General features: G+C 38.9%; 4 protein-coding genes across 5 annotated transcripts; 2 read left to right on the forward strand and 2 right to left on the reverse strand.

The window, feature by feature from the left end:
* Positions 1 to 18: 18 nt before the first annotated feature.
* LOC106744377 (15-hydroxyprostaglandin dehydrogenase [NAD(+)]-like) lies at positions 19 to 10,371 on the forward strand. Its single transcript, XM_014619081.1, has 7 exons — positions 19 to 203; positions 2,518 to 2,681; positions 2,833 to 2,959; positions 3,441 to 3,547; positions 5,844 to 6,017; positions 6,420 to 6,574; positions 7,011 to 10,371. Exons 1-7 carry the CDS (start codon positions 188 to 190, stop codon positions 7,240 to 7,242), a joined length of 975 nt encoding a protein of 324 aa, XP_014474567.1. The 5' UTR covers positions 19 to 187; the 3' UTR covers positions 7,243 to 10,371.
* Positions 10,372 to 11,385: 1,014 nt separating this feature from the next.
* LOC106744376 (protein LSM14 homolog A) lies at positions 11,386 to 16,622 on the reverse strand. 2 transcript variants are annotated; one of them, XM_014619079.1, is made up of 7 exons: positions 16,379 to 16,622; positions 14,898 to 15,052; positions 14,444 to 14,744; positions 13,186 to 13,381; positions 12,653 to 12,934; positions 12,085 to 12,264; positions 11,386 to 11,731 (listed from the first exon to the last, which is right to left on the reverse strand). In XM_014619079.1, the coding sequence occupies exons 1-7, from the start codon at positions 16,497 to 16,499 to the stop codon at positions 11,440 to 11,442; spliced, it is 1,527 nt and encodes a 508-aa protein (XP_014474565.1). In that variant the 5' UTR covers positions 16,500 to 16,622; the 3' UTR covers positions 11,386 to 11,439. The 2 variants fall into 2 exon arrangements, with proteins under 2 accessions (XP_014474565.1, XP_014474566.1); XM_014619080.1 differs by having other exon boundaries at positions 14,549 to 14,744; positions 16,379 to 16,619.
* A 1,029-nt stretch (positions 16,623 to 17,651) lies between these two features.
* On the forward strand, positions 17,652 to 20,811 carry LOC106744378 (cytochrome c1, heme protein, mitochondrial). The gene is made up of 8 exons (XM_014619082.1): positions 17,652 to 17,723; positions 18,710 to 18,757; positions 19,013 to 19,161; positions 19,239 to 19,371; positions 19,454 to 19,618; positions 19,783 to 19,896; positions 20,054 to 20,188; positions 20,440 to 20,811. Exons 1-8 carry the CDS (start codon positions 17,652 to 17,654, stop codon positions 20,542 to 20,544), a joined length of 921 nt encoding a protein of 306 aa, XP_014474568.1. The 3' UTR covers positions 20,545 to 20,811.
* Positions 20,812 to 21,300: 489 nt separating this feature from the next.
* LOC106744381 (ubiquitin-conjugating enzyme E2 variant 2) lies at positions 21,301 to 24,858 on the reverse strand. Its single transcript, XM_014619089.1, has 4 exons — positions 24,561 to 24,858; positions 23,952 to 24,094; positions 23,422 to 23,547; positions 21,301 to 23,346 (listed from the first exon to the last, which is right to left on the reverse strand). Exons 1-4 carry the CDS (start codon positions 24,583 to 24,585, stop codon positions 23,206 to 23,208), a joined length of 435 nt encoding a protein of 144 aa, XP_014474575.1. The 5' UTR covers positions 24,586 to 24,858; the 3' UTR covers positions 21,301 to 23,205.
* Between the last annotated feature and the right edge of the window lie 485 nt (positions 24,859 to 25,343).

Genomic DNA, 25,343 nt, shown 5'->3' on the forward strand with positions numbered 1-25,343 from the left:
CCGCGCATCGATATTACCGCGTATAAATACCATTCGAAACTCAGTCTTGGAACTCAGTTGAATTGAACGTGCTAGTGGCGCGAGTTTTTCTTGACGTGTTCTTTCTTCGGTATCATCGCAAGAGGACTGAAACGGCCCGGAAAGATTGGTTGCGCCTATCTCTTGAAAATTCATAGCGGCTTCATCCATGGAGGGTAAAATAGGTGAGTCTCTTCATCACGCGCTTCGGCGAAGTGCCTCACGTTATGTAAAATGTAACGTGACAATTCAAAAGGTATTTTCCAGATCTTGCAATTTTTCAGATTACTTCCGACGAAGGAAGAAATATTATTAATAACTGATCATCTCTCAGGCAATACAATGTTCAAAATCAGGACACAAGACGTCTTAAAAAAATCTTAAAGGCGTTTGGACGTGAAATGTCAAAAACATTTTAAAGATGTCTTAAAAACGTCTTATGTTTTGAACATTGTACTGTCTGGACTGTGACGCGCGAGAAACCGACGCGAGTGCGTCTTCTTGAAGTTACAGAAAGCATGTTAAAAGAACGGGAGCGTGTCCGGGGAATATGCTTATTAATGTGAATTTTAAACTACTTCAATTTTTTCACGAGATACGAGTTATCTAGACAAGGTTGACCGTAACGCAGAGATCGATGGGACGTTCGCTCGTTAAATATCACACGATAAGTCGTTTTATACACGAGATAGATAAACTCGCCTCAGATAGACGTATATTTACACAGGTCTCCGTAAAAGTGACCAGAGGCACACGCGCGATATAATTTCGAATAATAGCGTAATTCAACATTGACATAATATATTAACGTAATGCACAATTAACTGGACATATCGCCAGTTTCTTCGACACGTTAACATTTAAACTGTCACCTATATATAGATGATGGTTTTATAATAACTGAAATAAGAATAATTTTATGAATTATTTATAGAAATGTTGAATGTGAAAATAATATATCATGTTTGTATAATATATATATAATATATATTAATAAATATTTGTAATATTAATATGTATACTAATATATACTAATAAAATAGTAATAAAAAAACAAGATTAACATTATATATTTATTATAATATGATCAAACTTGCGTCTTTCTGATGTAAATTTTAACAGAAAATAAAAAATACAATTTAAATAGAAAATATTTTATAATTCATCCATTTACAAGTGTTAAAAGTTTACAAATGTGTGGTAACACAATTTTTTGGAACATTTTTTATTAAAAATAGAAAATAAGAAAAAAAACATAAGGATCATATAAATTGTTCAAATTGAGCCTCCTTCGTCATTAACATATACGTACACAATACACATTTTCTATATTTTAATTTATATTTTAAAAAATGCGCCTTAAATTTATACAGTATGTCGTGTAATACCCTGTATATTTTTTCGTGATATTTTAGAAAACAATTCACACATAATTGTGGTTGTTATCAAATCAGTATATTAAAGATATTTACATTAAATAACATATAAGATATAGAAACGTATGGAAGGATAGAAGTAGATAGATACCATCATCCTTTCATTAGGCACATAATTTATTTTGTATTCTAAATCTGTATATACGGTTATACGCGTTGCAACTTTGAACCCCATGGGTTTTACGCTCAAAACTAGCTGAGCAACAAGTGTTAAGGAAGTTATAAAGCTTAATGATGTATTTTCAGTGGTGTATCAAGGGAACCACACATAAATTTAGTATTTATCGAAAAAAATCATTCTTCTATACACTTTTTTTCTATTCTTTCTTATTCATTTATTTTGCCACCTAAAAACTAAATAATAAATGTTAATTTGAAACGAAGTTGAGGTAGACATATGTATATATACATAAGATTACAAATACGCAAATTATCTTTTTATTTTTCTTATTAATGCTATATTTATACATCAGTTCATCTAATAAAGATGCACAAATAATAGAAAAAGGTATATAAGTGTTTAAATATATGCATGTGTGTGTATGTGTGTGTGTTTCGAGTGTTACTATAAGTTATGAACTTTACACCACTGGATTTTAAAAACAAAATAATCAGTAATTCTGAAATTTATATATAATGTCGTGTCTATATATTAAATGTCTATATATTAGTCTTTAATATCATAATAGTTTTTCATCAAAATTTTATTTTAATTTCTATTTTTAATTTAGAAGATCTTAAAAATAGAAATTAAAAATATTACGCTAGTCTCAAGAAGCACATATAAAAAGTATTTTTTTGCAGATATCTTCTCCAGCAGCACCAGTTAGTTGGCTAACCGTTACCCAATATTTGATCGACGTTGGACAACGATTAGCTAACCAATTTGTGCTTCTCGGATCAGCTTTCGAACGACCCATCTTTTTCTAATTACACGAGCAGATAGATATTTCAACATACATAATGCTAGTTTCTTCGAATTCTTATTAAACTCATTACGACTTACAGTCTTCTTGAAGTAAATCCCTTTACCTCGATTCATCGGGTGAATTTCATATTGCAGAACCAGGCATGAGAGCGTTCCGCCGTCGTTCCTCGGCATCGGAAAGAGCGAAGGAGATCGAGGCGATCAATTGCATTGTTTCCGGGAAGAATGTTCTCATTACCGGGGGTGCGGCAGGATTGGGTTACGCTTTCCTTAATCACTTTTTAAAACACATAGCAAACGTAAGTCGAATAACAACAATATACAACACACGCAGCACTAAAAGAAACTTAAACTCACTGTGAACGAAAAGGAGAAACTTAAATTCCTTCTCGGTCGCGCTTTCTGCTCAAAAGTATCTGCTCGAAAGTATAATCTGCGGATTTCTTGTAGAAAATAGTTATACTAGATATTGACGTTGAAGCTGGCAAACGGATCGCGCTTGGTATCGAGAAATCTTACGGCGAGAAGAAAGTGCACTTTATACACGCGGACGTGTCGAATCACAAACAGATGTCCGGTAAGTTGCAAAGTGAAATTCTGACGTCGCGTACACGGAGAAAAATAATTTACCGACATAGCAAATTTTATGCTGTCGCAGCAAAATCTGTCAGTTGTTATGTGAACGACAAAACAATTCGTTAAGAATATCAATTACCATTCGCTGGATATATTTCGCTGAATGTACGAACTATTTTGCTGTAAAAACAAATTGGAAAATGTAAGAAAACACTATCTTGTTCTAACAGTAAATTAACGTGTCCAAAGATGAATTCACTCAGCAAAATTTTTCTATCCTGGTAACAAAATTATCTCTGCTTTAATTACGAATAATTCACTAATTTGGTCGTACTAACTAAATTTTATCGCTCTCGTAACTAATACGCAGTAGCAACGATGATTTCGTTGCAACAGCTAAATTATTCTTTTCCGTGTACAAACGTGTTTATTTATCGGATGGTCGCTATGTTATTTCGCATCTGTACGTTGTCAATTTATAGAGGCTTTCGAGGAAGCGTCGTCGTTATTAGGGAACATTGACATCGTGGTAAATAACGCTGGCATTTTGGACGAGAGAAGATGGGAAAAGGAAATCGCGGTGAACATCGTAAGTGTGTCTCGTTAATTAATATAACAAGTTCTTAATAATACATATCGATTCTTCAGTAATTTCCTTCTCCTCCGAAAAAAAACTTGTTTAAACAGCAAAAAGATTCGATTGGGCAGCAAAAAGATTCGTTAAGAATATTAATTGCTGTTTGTTGGATATATAGACAGTAAAATAATTTGGTTGTGCCGACTAAATTTTATCGCTGTCGCAACGACGTTTTGCTATAACAACAAAATTATTTTCTCCGTATAACAAATTTTTTGGTTGTCCCCGTAGTAGCTAACAATTTGCTGTGCCAGCAAAATATTTTTCTCCGTGCAGAAATACTGAACATAGTACTAGGTTGGTGCAAATGAAATGTCCGTTTTCAGTGTTTTGAATTTCCAACCCCTATAGATTACTTTTCTTTTATACAGAGGACGGTGTATATCTACTGTGTGAAAGGTACATGATCCACATGTGATTTAGCGCACATAACTTTATTTCTATATTGTACTGTTAGTCATAGAAGCTTGCATTAACGCTGTGATGGAAAATAGAGAAATTCGTATAATTTACTTATACGAGTTCAAACTTAGTCATACTGCAGCCGATGCAACGCGTAACATTCATACTGCATTTGGTGAAGATACTGTAAGTGAAAGAACGACAAAACGTTGATTTGAAAAATTTCGTTCTGGAGACACAAACCTCGACAATTTATCTCGCGGACACGCACCTTCCGTCATTGATGACGTTGTTTTGAAGGAGATGGTTGAAGCAGATCCAAGATTAACAATCTGAAAGATTGTTAAAAGATTCGAAGTTGATCATTCAACTGCCGTCCGATATTTAAACAAGTTGGGAAAAGTGAAAAAGTTGGATAAATGGGTCCCCCATGAAATCATAGAGAGAGACAAATTGAGACGTTTGGAGATCTGCATTTCTTTGCGGTTGCGACAGAATACAGATGAAATTTTACACAGGATTGTGACTTGTGATGAAAAATGGATTTTGTCCGACAACCACCGACGTTCTGCGCAGTGGTTAGATGCGAATGAGGCTCCAAAATACATTCCAAAATCGAATCTTCACCCCAAGAAAATGATGATGTCTGTATGGTGGTCTAGCAAAGGTATCGTTCATTATTCATTTACCAAACAAGGTGAGGTTATAAATTCTGATAAGTACTGTCAGGAAATTGCCACCATGCACCAAAAATTGTGCGCTCCATAGCCAGCATTGGTTAACAGACATGGTATGTTGCTGTTGCACGATAACGCTAAATCACACATTGCAAAACAAACCGTTCAAAAACTCGCCGAGTGAACATTGAAGTTCTCCTTCACCCTCTCTATTCTCTAGACATCTCACCAACAGATTACACATCTTTTCAAGCATCTGGATGCATTTTTGGCAAGCAAAAATTTCAATGAAGAAAGAAGCGTGAAGAATGCATTTAAAGAGTTTATCGATTCACGCTCTCTAGATTTTTTTAGAAAGTGCATTGATGCATTTGGATCACGTTGGCAGAAGTGTATTGAAGTAGGTAGAAGCTATTTCGATGAGTTATGTAAGTTTTAAATTTGAAAAATACAAGTTTCAACTTTATATTTATAAACGGCCATTTCATTTGCACCAACTTAATATATAAATATTTAATGTATACTTTGTGATGCTATTGAAACATCATAATCAACATATCAAAAATGTCCAAAATATATCATAGGGATATCCTAAAGATATCGCGATATCTGGTGTAATTTGAATATTTTTGCTGTATGGGAACATATTTAAAATATATTTTAAGAAATATTCATTTATTATGCCATAATTTTAGTTAAAATATTGACTCCTTATCATAACAATAATTCCGAATTAATAACGCTCTCTTTCGGGCAAAATAAGCAGCAATATTCATGGCATCTTTGAATATCGCCGCAATTTTCATGACATCGGGCTTCTTTTATATACTGACCAAATTCTTATTGTATGAGGACGCATCTTCACGTAATTACTAATCACGATGCAGATATACCAAGATATATCTATCTAGTATATATTTTCGAACAATATGTATTAAGAGACGTCGTTACGACTTCTTAGGACGTCTCAATGCTATCTGGGATTTCGTGTTCTTTAGCGGCTCTTATCGCAAGGTAGTTTGATTGCGTAAATAAATCGCACTCGTAAGAGAAATACACGAAGATCGAGTTACGAAATAAGAAATTATTTGTGAGAGATACGACAAATCTGTATAAAATAATTTCGAATCTGCCGAGGTGTTGGTTACGTAACGTTTGCTTCGTCGCAGGGTGGTATGATCAACACTGCGATGCTGGCTATGAAATATATGAGCAGAAACACGGGCGGCCACGGCGGTATTCTAGTGAATGTGAGCCAACATGTGGATATACGGAACACGGCTCAGCTTCCTGTTTACACAGCCACGAAGCACGCCGTCATCGGCTTATCCCAATCTCTTTCGGTAAGCGAAAGTATATACATAAACGATCATGAGAGATTAGACTTGAACCACTTAAACAACTACCGAGTATGATAGCGAATAGTTTTTAGTATTTCAATCGTGATGTACAGAAAAAATGCTAGATTCGAATATATAATTACTCTAATACTCTTTTTAGCAAATTTTTACTTGGATCAAGTAAATATTTTACTTAAATAATTTATTCGAAAAATATTTGACTTTCGGCTCAGGTAAATATTATACTTGATTCAAGTAAAAGTTTGCTAAAAAAGAAAGGAGTATTGGAGTAATTATTTACTTGAATCTAGCATTTTTTTTTGCATAGACAAACTTAAAAATCACGAGATATTGGAACTTTTAACTCTCGTTGCCCGGTTCTTCATTACGTTTATTCGCCGACAGGACCCTAATCACTACGAGAAGACCGGTGTCACTGTGATAACTCTATGTCCCGGACTGACAGAAACCGCTCTGACGGTAGACAGCCCTAATAAGCTACTCTCCAGAGTCATGAAGGCGGATTTCGTCAAGAACCTCGAACAGTTCGCGATACAAACGTGAGTCGCTCTTGAGATATTTAACTGGATTTTCTTGCGGTCTTTTAAAGTGTAAAACATAAATATCTTCTTCCCTCTTTAACTAAATAATAATAAATCAATAAATAATTAAATAAACTATTTGCATTTCTCACTACTTATAGCTTTTTGCAAGTAGCGATAAATGCAAAACATCTTAATCAGAAATCTACATCTACATCATTTTAACAAGTATTTTTCTATGTTAAAAAATAATACCGATTTCTACGAAAGATATACTTGCAATTTATTTCTCTCTCTTTCAAAGACACGTAGCCTTTCACGAGGTTGTAAGCACTACCGTTCGTTTAACGTGTAATGTTATATTTCACTCGGCGCGATATACTACGTGTGATCACTAAATGAAATAAATTTCTCATCGCTTTGTACATTATGTGAACGACGTTCGCTTTTACAGGCCTTACATAGTCGCGCAAGGACTAATGACGATCTTGAGAATCGGCGAGACCGGCAGTATTTGGGTTATCGAGAGCGGCAAGGCGCCGTACGAAGTTTACGTGCCGAATCCGTGCACGCTGCGTCGTTACTACAAGAACAACTTGGCGCACGTCGACGCTAAGGTCACGAGAGGTCACACGATAAGGGAAGTCTGCGAGACCACGAGAGCGAGCCTGATGAGTTGCGCCTGACCGCACTCCGCTGATAATTAGCGAGTGCCAGACCGTGATAGTTCGGTCCAATTAGCGCCGAAAATTTCCTTGCGCAATTCGCGCCGCGAACGGAGATAATCCCGCAGTCGTGCCGCGTGGAAGAATTTCACGCGCGCGATCTAACGCATTGCATAATGTCGTCGCCCTGTTGAAAATGGATTCCCAGATGGATTCCCATGGAAATCCGTGGGAACTCCGTGTGAATTCATGTAGGATAATAAAGGTCCATGCAAGAATCCACACGGATTCCTTCCTAAGCCCTGGGTTTTGGTGCAAATCTTCAGGAGCAATCATAGGACTCCATATAGTTCCTGTGTGGATTTTCCAGCTGGTTCTTTCCAACGGGGTAGCACCTAACAAAACGGTTGTTTCTCTTAAGTACATATAAGCGATAAGACACGTTTCTGAACATATCACGAAAATATTTAATTGCCAAGCGAAAGTACACCTGGCAGCAATAATCCACAAAACGATACATAATTAATTGTAAGCGTAAGAGGGAATCGCAGTCGAAGCGGAGTGTCTCGCGTGCGAGGTGTTATAAATTAAAGTTACATAACATCTCCTCCCGCGTTATTTTTCACGTCTCCTCCGAGTCGATTACTTCGTATTAACTCTAGGACTGTACTAGGGATATTTGCAGCTTTTCTTTTGTATCTTTTTACATGCGCGCTTTCACCGGGAAAAATCTTGATATTTCCGTTGTGTAATTTCTTTAAACGCACGAATGTTTCAACGTTCGTTCCCCCTCGATAAATGTATAATATCAAGTTTTAGGCAAAAGTCAATCTGTGATCAAGACTTCACGCACAATAAACATATTGGAAAAAAAATGATAAGACTTATATTGGAATGAAACCTGGTAATTAGACCTTGAAACTACGCTGAGATCCAAGTGATTCTCGGACGAATATTTTAATTAGAGTCAACTTGTGTACCCAGACAGCAAATATTTAAAAAAACATAGATATTAAATATTTAGTAAATATTCAACGTCCGAGAAAGTAAGGTATGAGAAAGATTATAATAAATATTGTTTAATGTTTAATTCTCACGCCTGACTTTCTCGGACATTTGAATATTTATAAAATATTTAATATTTATATTCTTTTAATATTTTATAAATATTGTGTGCTGCCTGGGTGCCATAAAATTTGCTGGAAAAGTGTACGCAACATAAGGGAAGACTCAAGAGCTTCCGTCGGGTTTAAATTGTACGAATTAACACTGACACTTATCGTTCAATAAATCATTTCATATCACTTCATGTGTTTTGATCAGACAAAACACACGCACTGGATATAGCGCGTAGAGTTTTTTTGCAAATGACCTAATCTCGCGCAACGTGTACAATATGCAGCACATTTCTGAAAATATTTCGATATCATCGGGTACACGATAGCCTTGTAACGTGCGTTAATCGAGATCTATTGAAGACGTTACGCAATTCTATCGACACTCGGTAATGTTTCTTTTCCCGGAAATCGTACGACACGCATCTCTCGTATCTCCGATTGCATTGTGTTTGTGTATGTTCGTATGTGTGTGCGCGTGCGTTTCCAATTCAAAAATCGTCACATCTAACACTCGAATGTATGTACAAACATGAATTGTTCTTTTATATCAGAATCATCGTTATTGTAGGAAATATAGGAAGGGCGAGACGTTAATGAGGATTAAATATGAGAGACATCGGAGCGATTTTAAGCTACAAAATTTAATCGTGAATCTGCAGTAACATTCTCTTGATATTTCAACTTCATCGTCGAGAAACTAGAGAGTTCCTTTGTCACGTTTCGAGCGGCCCGAGCGGAAAGAAACGTGTAGGAGATTGGAAATGACACGACGCGTTATTTCATCATTTCAGTATTATTCAGCATCGGGGATCATAATATCCGCTGTACAAAACAAAAATTCATTCTCGGAAAATTGCGTACATTATTTATTCTTCGCATGCTTTATGCATGAAACTTAAAAGTTAAATTTCCTCATCACCATATTTCTCTCTTTATTCGCTTACACTGCTTTATTCCTATGATTCTCCTTACTTTACTCTGTGTTTCCTTTAATAGCCTATGGAGGATTTGCTTATCAGTTATGTAAATCTCGAGTTATGTGTGTCATGTATAAGTGTATGTGTGTACGTATGTATGTATACAATATCTGTATGAGTTGGACTCCGTACGAGCCATAGAAAAATAATAGTCGCAAATAATATTCTTATTCTGTTTCTTCCGCGTCTTAATCTTTAAGGACATCATCATCATGCTTTAGTCGTATTCGCATCGCCATTTAACACAATTTATGCACAGCGTCGTCGTGTATCAAGGATTCTTCGAGAGCGTGAATAATTAAACGAGAAATATTTGTATCAACGAGAAAGAAAATGCACGTGTTTTCTTTGTTTTACGTTTCATATCTTGTTCAACGAACACTTGAGGGATTTCTTTTTTTTTCACTTCAGCTTACTTACAAATATTTACTTGACTCATAAACAAACTCAGTTTATTGTTCACTTACACACAGAACAGTACTTTTGTTTCCAGATCGAAATAATTGAGTAAATGTTGATAGGGAAAATGGATTAATTACAATTAAATATAATTTCAATAAGAATATGCTCGTTGTAATTGTTAACTTTATATAAGCACAACGTTTCCATTGAATGTGAATGTCGCAATTTCCTTTCGAACAAAGAATGCATGTTATAGCAGCGAGTTACTGGAATTAGTGGAAAAGAAAAAAAATGAACCGACAAAACAGTCGTCTAAATTGCAATTATATATATATATATGATCATTCTATGTCTTTCTAATAATATAAATTTAACAGGCATTAATTAAATAGTAAATATAATACGCTATTGTTCCATCCTGTTCTCATTAGTCGATGCGCAGCACGTTCGATACATTCAAAGGCAGTCGAGGAATCCTTAAGTGTGCGGAACACGATGACAATTATGTAACATAATTTAGAACTTAGCTACTTACAACAATAAGACCGACGCTCACATTTTTCATAATCCTACAATACAGATCTTGCAAAGAAAGTATAAGCGGACCGTAAGATTTTAATTCAATCAAATTCAATAATACAAAAATTACTATATTCCCTCGATTGTTTCCCCCGATTTTATTTATCCGCCCTAATAAAATCATGTGTTTTACATTAACTTTACGCCGAGGACGCGAAAACATCGTCTGCGTATATTCGAAAAAAAAAGAAAAAGAAACCAAAAGAAAATGAAGTACGGCACTTCGCCGGATTTTTTTTTCTTGTAACGTATCTCAAAATATCCTATATTCTCGACAAATGCAAATAGATACACAATCGATTTCTTACATACTTTGACGAGAAAGTACTTTTATGCACGTCTATGCCATCACTTCCGATACAACGGATACAAACCAACTATTCCATAACGACCAGTATAATCAAGTCACCAACATCGTAAAGCCACTCCATAATTGCTTATAGTCATGTTTTGAGAAAAACCGTACTGAAGAATGATCACGATAGAATTTAGCGTTCCTCGACTTAACCACAGACATCAGCCATACATGATCATTAATCATCGATTCAAGGTGGCTGCGGGGATTATCCTGGAATCTTCCACTAACCCATATAAATAAGTGTACCAGTGTAAAAAACAGAGGAAAAATTATTATCCGTCTGTAATCGACCCCGCCTTCCCGACGAAAATCGTCTCACAACGCAAATTCACCATGATCATTGTCGACTAAGCGGTAAGAAAAGATTTGTCTCTAAAAGTACCTTCTTCGATCATTCAGCCGCAAAATATCGATGCAAAGAGTCATATGCGCCAACACGTACAGCGTTCACATGTGCGATTCTCGTCACTTAAACGCCACATGTAACTGATTCGACAATTGCAAACGCGCTCCGTTCTAAAATAATCTACATTAAATCTGATTTCCGTATTTACCTCCGTTATGCGGTTGCCGAATTCGAACCCAAATCAGTCCATAACGGTGGAGCACATATCAGTAAAAATCTTAATATATAGAATACTTATACGTAGCAGCACATCGCATATTTTTTCCGGCATGCTTTATTATACCTACGCCGTACCAGTGACAAATTAATTTTTTTTCCTCTCTCTCTCTCTCTCTCTCTCTCCCTCTCTCTCTCTCTCTCTCTCTCGCTTTTCTTTTTTTAGATTACATTCGGTTGCGATTGAGAAGTAGACTGTTCGTTGGTCACACGATTTTGACTCCCCGTGTTATTTTGTAATTGGTTACCAGGTTTGCGATTACCGCCCCTGGTACCTCGATAGCCACCGCGGAAGCCGGCATTGCCGCCACCACCGCCGCCACCTCTGTACATGCCTCCCATTCCACGATTGTAATAACCACGTCCGCGGAACCCGCCACGTCTTGTGGAAGCCACACCAAAAGTTTCCGAATTCAACTTTCGCTCTGTTCTCCAATCCGTACGTTGGAATCGCCTGGAAAATTTTCAGCATATGTGAAATATTTCGAAATACGAATCATGAGACTACTGATGAAATGTATCAAGTACTCTAACGTACTTTTGAAAAAAAAAAAAAAAAAAAANATGAGCAGTATGGAAAAAAATGTTATCTCTACTCAAGTTGATTATCATATGTATTTGAACTCAAACAAGACAACTACTTTTATTACTTTCATTACTTAAACTATATCGTCCCTTTAAAAAAATATAATGTTTTCTATTATATTCATGAATACTTTCAAGTTCTCTTTTAAAAAACGAAATTAGCTCGTAGTCGCATTGAATCGCAAAGTAATCATATCCACCGTTATACTAATAGATACGCACCCTTTACTCCTCTCAACTGCTTCACAGCTAATGTTATCGAAGAACGATTTCGACTTATCGTAATGAACAACCTCCGGTTCCTCCTCAGGCTCGCCTTCACCCGCACCTGTCTCGTTCCCGCTGTCGTCTTTCTTCTCATTGTCAGCACCGGCATCGATCTTCGTCTTTGCGAACTGTGACCTACGATGCAACACATACGTCAGAATGCCATAACGCGAGACGAGTTATTGTCTTTCACAGCCGGCCTCCCACTCAAGGCGAGCGTCGAGAATAACAGTGTAGGCTGTACTCTCGACGCTCGATCGTTAACGACCGCTAAATAAATGATTACGACATTCAGAGTGATCTTTTCTTCCACAGCAGGACGACGATGTTAATGTGATGCGTAAGCGGTGCGCGATCTGACAGAATCACGAACTGCTTTAAATTCACATTTGATTTACTCTGGCATGGTATCCACATTGGTCATTTCAAAGGAATACTTGAAATGAATCCTGCACGACCATGCCCCATGTTGAATCGCGAATGAACGAACGGGACGTCGATGCGCGAGAACGTTCGCGCTTACCTCAACTCCTCGAACTGGGTGTTCGCTTGCTCGAAATCATAGTCATTATCAAATTTCAACGTGTTCTTAGGCTTAGCAGCGTTGCCCGCTTGATTCGTGCGGAATCCACCGCGTCCCCTGCCACCTCTGCCTCTCATGTTTCCGCGATTCACCCAACCACCGCGGTTACCTCGGCCACCCTGAGCATGACCGCTCTGCCCCTGCATTTGCCCGTCCTGCTTCATCATATCCCTTTTCCCGTCATTGTACTGTGGCATGCCCGTATTGTTCTTAGTACCGTGACTGAAAAACACACAAGTGACAATTAAACACAAGTGTTGGGAACGGTAAGGATAACAGTGACTTGGTTTCATTTAATTCGTACAAATAATGAGACATAATCGAGCATATTAACAAGGCGATAAGAGTTTCAAGCAATTTCCGCAACAGCGATTTCCAGAAGAATGGAATTTTCATCACAGGAACGTGATGAACGTGAAATCTCACATTTTTTCGCTGTAAAATATACGAATTATTGCTCGAGCGAGAGATACCTGTCATGGTCGCGCCGAGGTGGTTGGACGGTCCTCATGTTCGATTTATCATTCAACTTTCCAATATTATTCTGCTGTTGCGACTGCTGATCGTGTCCTACCTGAATCCCCTGATCCATCGTAGGACTTTTCCTCGTCAGTAAGGACGACGTAGGGGTGGTGGAGCGTGAACCACCACTGATAAGATCTAACACACCTATTGCCGCGACACAGGTAAAGTCATTATGTAATACATGTTTCGACTGGACGGGCTACGGCAAATCGAGAACATCTATTGCATACAAGCATTCACGAGACATCACTAACGTGACTAATAACAACTCGACTATAAGGAAATAAAGGCATCAACCTTTCAATCCCAATTTGAAGTTAAAAATCGCACCGCTTTGCGGGAAAGTTGTGTGTGTGTATACAATATAAAAGAAATCTCTCGAGGATTGTAAGTTACTGGCATACACTATTACTGTTCTTGCTATTCTGTTACTTGTCACAGCGGCAATACGCATAAACGGAACAAAATTAAAAATATCATGCATTCGTTTTTTAAATAAATTATGAGAGAGTGCATGGAGTTAAATGTACAAGTTGAACAAACGTGTATATATAAATTCAAAGCGAATATTGTAAAAAATATTTTCCAAAATTTGCAAAACATGAAATTGTAAAATATGCAAAAATTTCACTGTGCATAAGTGCAAAAATTTTTATACAATATTGCACATGCAAGCCAAGCGAAGCAAGTATAAAGCTTGTAAAGAAATAATATTAGACATTTAAGTATAATGTTATAAGAACAGCATGTTTTCATTTCATAAATTAATTTTCATATATGACACGAAAAGGATCACTCGCGCACGCGACAAGTTATTAAAAGGTTTACTTTATGATTGTAAAATTTGTTGCCACAATATACAACATTCGATGGATTTCATCGAATATATCTAAAAGCCCCAAGTTGAATTATAAATTCAAAATGCATGAAATCTAAATACTCCTATTAAATTTTACAATATTAACTACATCACGCTTTTAAATTTCATTATCCAACCCATGTAATGACCAGATATATATTAACAATGCAGGATGAGAAGAGAATATGAAGAAGACTACGTAAGAAGCAAGAAAAAAAGGAAAGCAAAGTAAAATTATTGAAACTATTACGCTCATATTACGTTATGGTAGCAGTTTTAGATAAAAAGCATTACCAAGCAGCAAGCATGCCATTGGCAAGGAATACTTCATAGCAAAAACAGTTTACCATCTTCCAGAGATTGATCTTTTTGTATTGGGTCGATATTGGCCGTTGACAGTGAGTTTGGGATAGAGATGGCATTGGGTTCGGCAGAGCCCAAGCTCAACTCACTTGGCTGTTTATTCATTGCTCCACGGGGATCTCTAGCTGCGGTAGGCATTCCCATTACCGGACCCATTGCTCCCATACTCATACCATATGGGGCCCCATATTGGCCGCCCATTGGACCCATTTGACCCATCATTGGATGAGCATAACTGGGTTGTGGTTGATAAGACTGTTGACCCATAGTTGGTTGGACTGTCATCTATAAAGAATCACAATCAAATTATGCAAGTCTATGTGTAACGTAATTGATTTCGTCTTTCAAGTTGTGTTAATGTCCAATTCAAAATGTACACAAGATATATGATTGCTGTGAAAAAGATGTATGGAGGAACAGCATTAATAAAACAATTACCTGCACGATAGCTGGATCATTGGGTATAGAACTGACATTGTTGACAACCCTGATGTCCTTGATGTCAGATCCACGAAACAGGATGTATTCGTACACCTGATTTTGAGGTGCCACAGGGAGTTGAGTTTCCCTATCCTCAGTACCAAAGGAGCGCACTGTGAGAAGTACAATAAATAATTATTAATCTGAAACTTTTCAAGTAATAATAATACAATTAAGTGATAATATTACAATTTGAAGTAATAATATTACAACCTATTGTTTATGTGTGTGTGTGTGTGTGTGATGCTAAAAAAATATTATTTACTTTACATAAATTCACTGTATAATATACATTAGCACGATACTTGTTATATTTGTCAATTTTATCTAGAGAGGAATTTCATGTTTATAAATTTTCATGTTTATAAATTTTCACACACAGCTCAAGGCAAAATTCACAGAAATCAATGTGAATCCAAAGTACAAGAATAATATTTGTTTCTTACACTCGAAATTCTAAAGTCATTTGCCTATACGGTTAGATCTAACAGGACAAGAATAGCAAGGACATGTAAACAGGGCAAAGAAAGAGGCAAACATTCCACGTGTACGTTACGTGTACCAAATTGAAATTTAAAATTACATCTTCAGCAACGTACCGAACTTTTCCTAACTTTGCATACAATCGAGTACCTTCCGAGGTATGTCAGCAGCGTGACGACGAATTGTGTCGTCACTTTCGGAAAGTTACAAATTTCACATCAGCAGCCATCGTGAGACACAAAGGCGCCCCAACATAATTCCAGATCGACAAAAGGTGCGAGGACGGCTTTCGTCCGTTAATTCTGCACGCAAGTTCGGCGATTGCCAACGTAGCCAAATAACCGTAATAACAAAGCGGATCAAATGATGCCGGACGACTTCGATGGTCACCGGACACCTGGCATTTTCGCCGATCGCGCGACGTGATCGAACCTGTAGCTGAGATAACACGCGTCAGTCGTGGGTCTTCGCCGCTTCGCAAAGATCGGGCTCCACACACTTTCTCGAAACGTTCGTTGCGAGAGAGAAAGAGAGAGGTCCGGTCACGGCGACCCCGCTTGTTTTGCGACGGGCTGTCGGCGTCGGAATCGCAGATTCCGCAGCGGTGTACCGAAAGTTGGCACATTCCGAGGGACGGACGTCGGGGACGAGGATCTAGGATCGTTGTCCGCCCGGCGGAAGATCGAAGCCGGCGGCTTTTGTTAAGGTCCAGATTTCGGCGCCGCGGGCACGGGAAAATGACCCCTATGTTTATCCGCGAGCGCGGTAATGCGACTTGACGCGCGCTAAGTTGAGAGCGTGAGAGATCAAGACCGCCGCGGGGGTCTCGATATCCGTCGCCCCGAGACGTAGGCTCTCCGTCGTAACGTGAGACGGCCTCGGTATACGCGATACGTCGGCGGCGGGACGGCGGTGGATGATGCGGCGCGGTGTCCATCTTGGATTCTCGTACTCACCGTTAGCCAGGGCGATCGTGCACTCCTGCGGATCGACGGTGAACAGGCGGCCCTCATAACGAATATCCGCCTTCGATATTAAGCTGATCTTCGAGCCGAGCTCCGGCATTCCACCGCTCATCTTGACTCTTTCTCCGCCGCGCGCTGATCGATGTGATATTACTGGATTCACGACACCATCTGAAGCGACCTGCCAGCTGACACCAATGGTCGACGGCGAACTGCCAAGAGTACCAACCGCGCGACGCATGCGCCGCTACCCCCTCCCTCCGCCCGACCGCCATGACGGGGGCAACTTCAAGCCACGCTCGGAAATAACCGCGCGGAGCACCGTGACGAGAGATCGACGGGAAGATTAGCTGCGCTAATTCGTTCTCACGTAATGTGTACATTCAGCGCAGCAATGAGAGGTAAGGATGACGCTTTCTCCACATGTCAGCCGTCGGAGATGATCTAGTCATTCTCTCGTCTATGGCCGACGGCCTTCGAATCTAGCGAGGATCATGCGATGTGTCATGAACGTAAGGAGTTTCGTTCGTTGCCAATTTTATCGTGAGCAATTCCAAGTCGAACTCGTTCGAATTACACCGCTTTCGTCCTCCGTGAGAAGAAAGCGAACGCGAATAACGCGCAGTACGTAACAGCAAGTTGTTGCAATTACGTCTCGGCGGAACGAGAGCTCTCATCAAATTCCTGATTATCTCGGGATAATAAAGATGTGCACGGCAGATGACGGTAGAACTTGTGGTTTGAACTCTCGTACCTCATGGATCTTGAAATTGTTTATACAAACAAAACGCACGATATGCGAGAGAGCCAAAGGAACGAAACAGGCATACGTAGTTTGTCGTACGAAATGCGAGGTCGCAGGGTCAGCGAGAGGAAAATTCCGCGGCCGCGGATTCCAGGGCGTTTTTTACAGCTGCACTTTCGGCACTTCCTCGAAATTCCTCCTTTCCCCGCGAAAAGTGTAGCACAGTGCAATGTCGGAGAGAAGGCCGAAAGGAGAGGCAGCGCCGATTCGAAACAAGCGGACGTTCCTGTCGTGACGTTGGCGGCCTTGCTGCGACTCGACTGAAGTCATACTTCGCCTCGTGCGCGTCTCGTTTCGAGCCCGCTCGCGGAGGATTCGCGCGCGATCGATCGAGTTCTGTTTGAAATAATCGCGGAACGATTTGCCGCGACGAGCCGACCGCTTCGTCCGTCGCGCGTCGACCGAGCTTAACGAGCTCTCTACTGACTAGCACCTCGACATATCGGACATCTGGCCAAGATGGCGGCGACGTTAGGTCGAATTTGTAAATCGGGCCTTTTAAAGCCGAATTATGGCACGCTGATCGGCCAGGTAAGTGAACGGCGAACGTCACCGGCTCCGTAACTATCCCGCACGTTCCCTCGCGTGAATTCAGCCGACGACGACGCGACGTCGGTGTCAGGATATCGACGTTGCGTTCACCCAAGGGCTCCTCCGCGGGGCACCGCCGTACGGGTCGTCGGCTGCTGTGACAATCCCGGTTTCCTCGCGATATCGCACTCTACGGGACACCTGCGCGACGTCAGGGCGACGGCGAAGGGTGCGACGTCGCGCGACCTTCAGCTCGTGAGATGTTTCGACGACACTTTAACAGATGTTATATAATAGTGGGACGACACCGCAAATCGCGATGCTGCCATGATCAAACGTGCGTGCGTGAGACTGTCGCGGGTACACCTGAACGATGAGCGGCGAATAACGGCAGGTGAACGCGTGTCGTTAGCATATTTTACGAGTCAGCATGTGGTCGACGGATTTTCTTCCGTGCGATCGTAGGAGCGATAACGCACTGTCAAGTGTCACGACCGTCGGCTTCAAGCAAGTTGGAATTGAATTTTGTGCAGATTGTACATTGAAGCGCTAATCTTTGTGTCATCTCTTGATTTGATTTTATCACAATAATATGCGTACAGCGCATGAATGAATAGGAAGTTGGAATTTATCAGTCTGTTCTTGATATGTGAGGTATTAACATATCTTTGACAGATAGAAGAGAATACATATATACTTTTGATATTATGGATATTGTTCTATATAATCAAGTTTATACAGTTTGTATTTATAAGTGATAATATGACTATTTGAAATGTAAGTACCAGACATTTGTGAATTCAAAATAATTGAAGAATGAAAAAAGCTAATATGTGAAGACAAGTGAAAAATAAGAAACATTACTTGCAACTTGTATTCTGTATGTTGTGTTAATTTAGGTAGAATACCAACAAGATTTCTTTTTCTCTCTTTATAGGATATTGTATGAATTTATTATCTGAGTTTCTCAAATTTTGTCTCCATAGGCCAGCAATTTCTCCACGGTGAAAGATTGGTCGAGGGGTCGAAAAGTGGTATGTGAATTTAATTTGTCTTAATTGAAGATATCCCAACCTTGTCCAATTCTTTATCTGTCAGAAACAGCTTTATATGTTTTCACTGCATGCTCTAATAGTAAGTTAAGATATTCTTTATTCATCTATCTATCTTTTCAATAGATAATAATGTTATTATGTAATATGCAACAGTGATATTATGTAAACTAGAGTATATTATGTAAACTAGTGTAAGATAGCAGGTAACAATACCCTTATTGCTTTTATTTGCAGTTATTAACATGCCTAGGAGTAACAGCTGGTGGCATCAGTGCTCTTATCTATGCATTAGATAATTCTGTAAAAGCTTACGATCTGATAGCTCATCCACCAACATACAAATGGGATTTTTATGGATGGTTCAACTCATTAGACCATGCTAGGTACAAGTTTTTATCACGTAACATTCGCAGAAAGGATGAAAATGACCATTCTTGTTGACTTATAACGTTTTCCTCAGTTTGCGACGAGGATGGGAAGTGTACAAGAACGTGTGCGCAGCATGTCACAGTTTGCAATACGTGGCATATCGTCATCTGGTCAATAACACGCACACCGAAGCGGAAGCGAAAGCTATCGCGGAAGAAGTCTTGGTACAGTATCAAATATAAAAATCTCATGTGTGGTAATGTTACGCACGCGAGCTGTAATAGATATCGAATTTTTATAATACAGATCGAAGATGGCCCCGATGACACCGGAGCATACTTCATGCGCCCGGGAAAACTATCTGATTACGTACCATCCCCGTACCCGAATGAGGAAGCTGCCAGAGCAGCGAACAATGGCGCTTATCCGCCTGACTTGTCTTATATGGTCAACGGTAGGCACAACGGAGAGGTAAGCTATTCTTTCGCGCTATATTTATTCCGAGAAAAGATCGAACTTAAATTCCTCCGATAATCCTTCGATAACACAAATTTAACGCTATTGTGTATGCTACAATCATATTTTCAATATTATTGAATCCTCTCTTATTTAAAGATATATCTCACATTTTACAGAACTACATTTTCTCTTTGCTAACTGGATATTGCGATCCACCAGCCGGCGTCACTTTGAGAGAAGGACAATATTTCAATCCATATTTCCCAGGTGGTGCTATCAGTATGGCACAGGTGAGCTATTGAAATGTCGAACGAACGTTTTGGTCCTGGTACCTGGATCCTTTGTATTAGCTTTTTGTAAACTATGTTACAAACCTTATGATGCAAAACAACGTTTGATTCTTATTTGCCAGTAAATAATCAAAATTCTATTTTTTCATATTTCCAGGCTATTTATGATGAAATTTTAGAATACGAAGATGGTACTCCTGCAACTGCCTCACAAGTGACAAAAGATATTACCACATTCCTCATGTGGTCTTCCAATCACGAATTTGACGACAGAAAAAGAATGACTATCAAGGTAAATGATGACGATGTTTATGTATAGCCTTGGACAGAAAAGTTGTCACATTTTTTTTCGATCAGTTCGGAACGCAATAGGCGGTTCAATGAGAGAACTTGTCTTTCGAGAACGAGTTCTCTCATTGGATTATCGTTTACGTTCCGAACTGCATCGAAAAATGTGTGACAACCTTCTTATCCATGACTAGACCCTTTTTTTCACATTGAACTATCTCATCCCAATTATACTTTAATATCGATGATTTACAGGCACTTGGAATTATGGCAATTATCACTGCTGTTACATATTATGCCAAGAGACACAAATGGAGTACCTTAAAGTCCACGAAATTAATGTTCTATCCCAAAAAGTAGTGAATTTTCCCGTACGCGAGTTCATCGAACCGTTAACCAATGGATACTCGAAGATGGTAGCGTGCTGGTTTTCGGGATGTAGTTTCGCCATTTAAGCAATGTATCCGGCAAGTTGTGACTTCTCTGCGAAGATTCAAACTTATTCATATAGCATTCGACGATTCAGTCAATTTATCACCAATACCAAATCTATTCAATTGTACATTGTACATAGCTATGCTGAATGGAGTCATCGTCTGATTTAAATAAATTGTTAAACATATGGAATTTCCGCCCTTCTCGACGATACGATTTATGATTCTCGACACATGAATAACAGAATTTACCAAAAATATTTGCAGAAGTTTCGACCCGTAAAATCCAAGAATATTTTAATTCGAAAGATATAAGGCAATAATTTTGTAGACTACATCACATTTTCGTTTACATTTGATAAATATTTATAATGCAGTATCGTAATATGTAACGAATCAGTTCAGTGTGTTAAAATTGTTTTTACAGACCGTTCTCTGAATTCTCGCATTTTGAAACTATATAAGATCATATATATATATATATATATATAAGTTAGAAGTTAATTCATATATATACGAGTATATATAATACCGTATATATAAAACTGTATATGTATATATACAAGTAAATATCTAAATTCTCGAATGTTCCATCAAGCCATTACACTATATCGAAGTATCGATTCTAGGGAAGTTGAAGTCAATTAGCATTACATATGGTTTTAGTAAAGAAGGTAACACATTTCTAAGGAAATCATTTTATTCTCCTTAAGCTTGATTTCGTCCACATGGAGTTATAACTTGTTATTCCTTCAATAGGATGATTTAAATTACACTATTACATACCCATAGTGTAATACTGAAATGCAAAGCTGACAAAGAGGTATGTATGTATATTCCATTCCGGGCAATCGAAAAATTTCTTTTTACATTACACAAGAAACGTGGAGATATTTCAAAATCTACTTTGGTGAAACTGACTTTAGTCTATGAATAAAGACATCCTTTCGATCAATCGAACGACAATCCTCAAATGACATTGAAATAACTTATAATTATTCTCTTACTGTGTATGTGTGTATGTGTGTGTGCGCGCGCGCGCGCGTGTGTGTAGGAGCGTGGGGCGAACGTAACAAACACGTCGTTTTCGATATCGGAAATCATTAACAGGCTGCATACAACTCGATATCACTTTCAGTAATAATATGATCCACATAATTTATCATTGTAATTGCACTAAGGAGTGAGATAAACCTGATTTTGTAACAATTAATACGCAGCTTGTATACTTTACACGGTGTGTTAAGAATTAAGTATGACTCATTAATAATTATAATTATAATAATAAAAATATATAATAATGATACATCAATTATGAAGCCTGGATCGAACATGAGCATTGTTCACGCAGTGATCCCCTTGCATTTTAATGGACACGATCCAAGTACACGCGTTGTACTTTCGGCTCTTATGTATGTTCAAATACATAGATAGCAACTAAAAGTTGTTCATCCACGATGCTTCATACACTGATGTACCTCACCATGCAGCATGATATACCACATTCGTCATACAGGATTATTATAAATCAAATTGTCGCTTATCCGTCGGTTACAGAGCGACGTTCATCGATTATGAAACATAAATCGTACGATGCGACAGGCCGTTTTTAGAATTAAATTTCTCAACCGAATGCGCGCAACGCGTACACGTTGTTTATTTAACTTTGTCGAAAGATCGTTAGTTGTTCTCGCATTATTTGAAATAGTACGCAGCACAGAAAACGTAAAATGAATGTATAAATTTACGGTCCGGAATTTACAATTATTGTTCATTTCTTTTTTTCTACAACAGCACTGAGAGAGTGAGACACCTCCGCAAGAGATGAAATGGCACTTACGCGCAAACGGAAAAAAAAGTCTTAAAACGGTGCACAATACACAGGCGTTACCCTTCTCTCGTTTAAAAAACTTCGAAGGCATAAGTTATTCTTACTGATTAGCTCGTTTTTCTTACAGTCTGTTTCAAGTTTTAAGATTCAAAATATGATTTTTTGTTTGCTTTACATCGTACTAGCTTGAAAAGCTGGAGCGAAGTTTCCTTGGATCAATTCGCGTTGTTTACATGCAATCCGTGCATAAATATTAATTAACGTATACTCAGTTTCACTACGGTTTGAACATTTTTTCTTTCATACATTTGAGAACTTAGCTGATAGTCTAATGAGAGAATTGATCAAAAACAAGTTCTTTCATTGCTACGTTCCGAACTATATTGAAAAAAAAAAATGTTCAAACTGTTCTCAAAACCGTTTAAAAATGTATATGCAAAACGAAGTATTGGGAAATATCCGTAGGGGACGCTAAATTCTTTCTTTCATTGCAAAATTCCGATGAATCAGCTTTGTTTTGTCAAACAAAACTGTTAATTTCTCTATCTAGCCTATGCATAAATTCAGTACACTCATTCAACTTTCCAAGCTATTACCTCCTCCCTCCTTTCACACAAAGCTGTTTTTTCTTTATTTTTTTTGTTTTTTTAAACATACATCTTCAGCGGGCACCCATTTAATATTATTTGGTACCTTCAATTAGATCTCGCCTCATGCTATTGCAAAAAGGAAGATGTCTCTGTTCATATGGTTAGGCTAAAAAGTGCTGCCCTCCGGAGGCTGAGAAAGTTTCATATTTTCCTTCAACGTCATCAGACGACGAAGCTCCTGAAGAACTGTCTTAATTGTGTATTCTCGCTGCCACTTTGCGAGAACTGGTACACTGCGATTATCCACCTTGCAAATTTTATATGTTACCTCATACATATACATTCAACTGATACAAATGCATACTCACAGTTCAATACTTACAGCTCCAGTAGCACTGTTAATGCAATTCATATTGATTCTGCTTAAAAATCTAACATTAGGGGCATCGTCTGGATATCTTTGACCGCAGTCAATTTTTAAACTATACATCCTATTTTCATAAGGCGTCTAAAAAATATAAATGAGAAATTACATTAGATACATGCGGAGCAATAAGATAATCCATAAACTTCTATAAATCTGGCGCAAACATTCAATTTCATAACTAATTCTTTGCTCATTTCTTGATTTTTATACAATAAACATTTCCTACTTAACATATCACATGGTATAGCCATTGACAGCGGTAACCTTTATCTGACAATGAAAAATTTATTGTCTTATTACATTCGATGAGGATGCAAAAGAGATGCGGAAGAACAATTATCTCTAAAGTAGATCTCGCAACCTAGCTTAGTTTTTTTTAATCCAAGAGAAAAAAATTCTCATAAAAATGGCGCTATATTAAACATAAGACGTAACATCAGATTTATACTGAAGGAAACAATACGAATGAGAACTGTTTTCCTTACCCTAGGCGGTCCAATTATCATACCCGTCCAGTGCGTGAGGGTCATGTCATCGTCGTTCTCCAGGCCCCAACTGATGGTGCCATCACCCACACCTTTCTGCCCTTGCTCCAACTCTTCCAAGAGACGAAAGTTCCGGGGCACGACTGCAACGTGTCACGCTCTACAGTTGCTATAATAATGTAAGTACATCGGAACGGCCGAAAGAGTTGCGCGACGTTCGCGCTGATGCAGAGGTTATGGCTCTTGGAGGGATATTGAGCATGGTTAACCTTTCCCGCTGTGTCGTGTTTTCGAAATTGACGGCGGTCGTTCGCGTGCGAGGTCGCGGGATCGGTGGCGATATCGTGACGAGAAACAGTACCGGCAGCGCGAGAATTCTGCGACCCGTCGTCTCTGAGGCGGTTCTCGTTAACACAAGAGAAATACAGGCAAGTCGTAATGATCGTCCGACTGTCTCCGTGCTGTCAATTCGCGTTCCTCGCTAGCGCAACAAGCCGGACGATGGTCGACGGATCGTCCGGATACGCAGCCGTGCGCGACGAGGCCGCGGGCGTCGCGATAGCGCGCGTCTTTTCGCGCCCGGGACCTGGTTAACGAGATATAACTCACCTACACCGGTGTTGGGCACCGCCATGATCTCGTATTTCTGCGAGGCGCCGTATTTTTTTCCGGAAGTACCCAGGCGGGCGAGCGCACCGTTCGCGGCCGTGCGCGGCGATTCACGTGGTGGGCTGGCGCGGCTTTAACTGCGGTGCGGCGTTTTCATCACTCGTTCAAGCGAGGCGTGTGATATCCCAGCGTGTTGCGACGGTATCTGCCTGGCGCTTATCCGACAATACGAAAATACACCTTGCGCGTATTCAGCCAACCTCCGCAAGAGATTGCCCGTCTCCACGGACTAGTCATTCTCTAGATTACGTTACCGCATTGGTGGGCGAGCGCGGCACCACAGCAACCGTGACTCATTATCGAGGTCCGCTTCTTCCAATTGTGCGCTCTCTCTGCACTTTGTCCATTTTACTCCCTCGCACTCTTCCCGTACTTCGAATATACCCAGATAGACAGAAATGCTGAAAACATAGTACGAAAATATTTCATGTACGCTTTGCGAGATGCCGTTGCGACAGCGCATGTTTAAAATATGTTTGTTTGAAGAAATACTCATTTGTTACGCCATAATTTTCATCAAAGTATTGACTTATTATTATAGTAATTCCAGATTAATTGTGCCGTACTTCGGTAGTATAAGTAGCAATATTTATGACATCAGAATATCGCCGCAATATTGCCACAATATTGACACATTTTCACAGCATCAGATGATTTTTCCCAAGTAATAATGTTAGTTTCATGTACGTTCTTTAAACATATGTAATACGATTATGAAACGTT

Source organism: Dinoponera quadriceps, unplaced genomic scaffold, assembly GCF_001313825.1.
Source record: "Dinoponera quadriceps isolate SergipeBrazil2010 unplaced genomic scaffold, ASM131382v1 scaffold777, whole genome shotgun sequence".
In the NCBI taxonomy this organism is placed as follows: domain Eukaryota; kingdom Metazoa; phylum Arthropoda; class Insecta; order Hymenoptera; family Formicidae; genus Dinoponera; species Dinoponera quadriceps.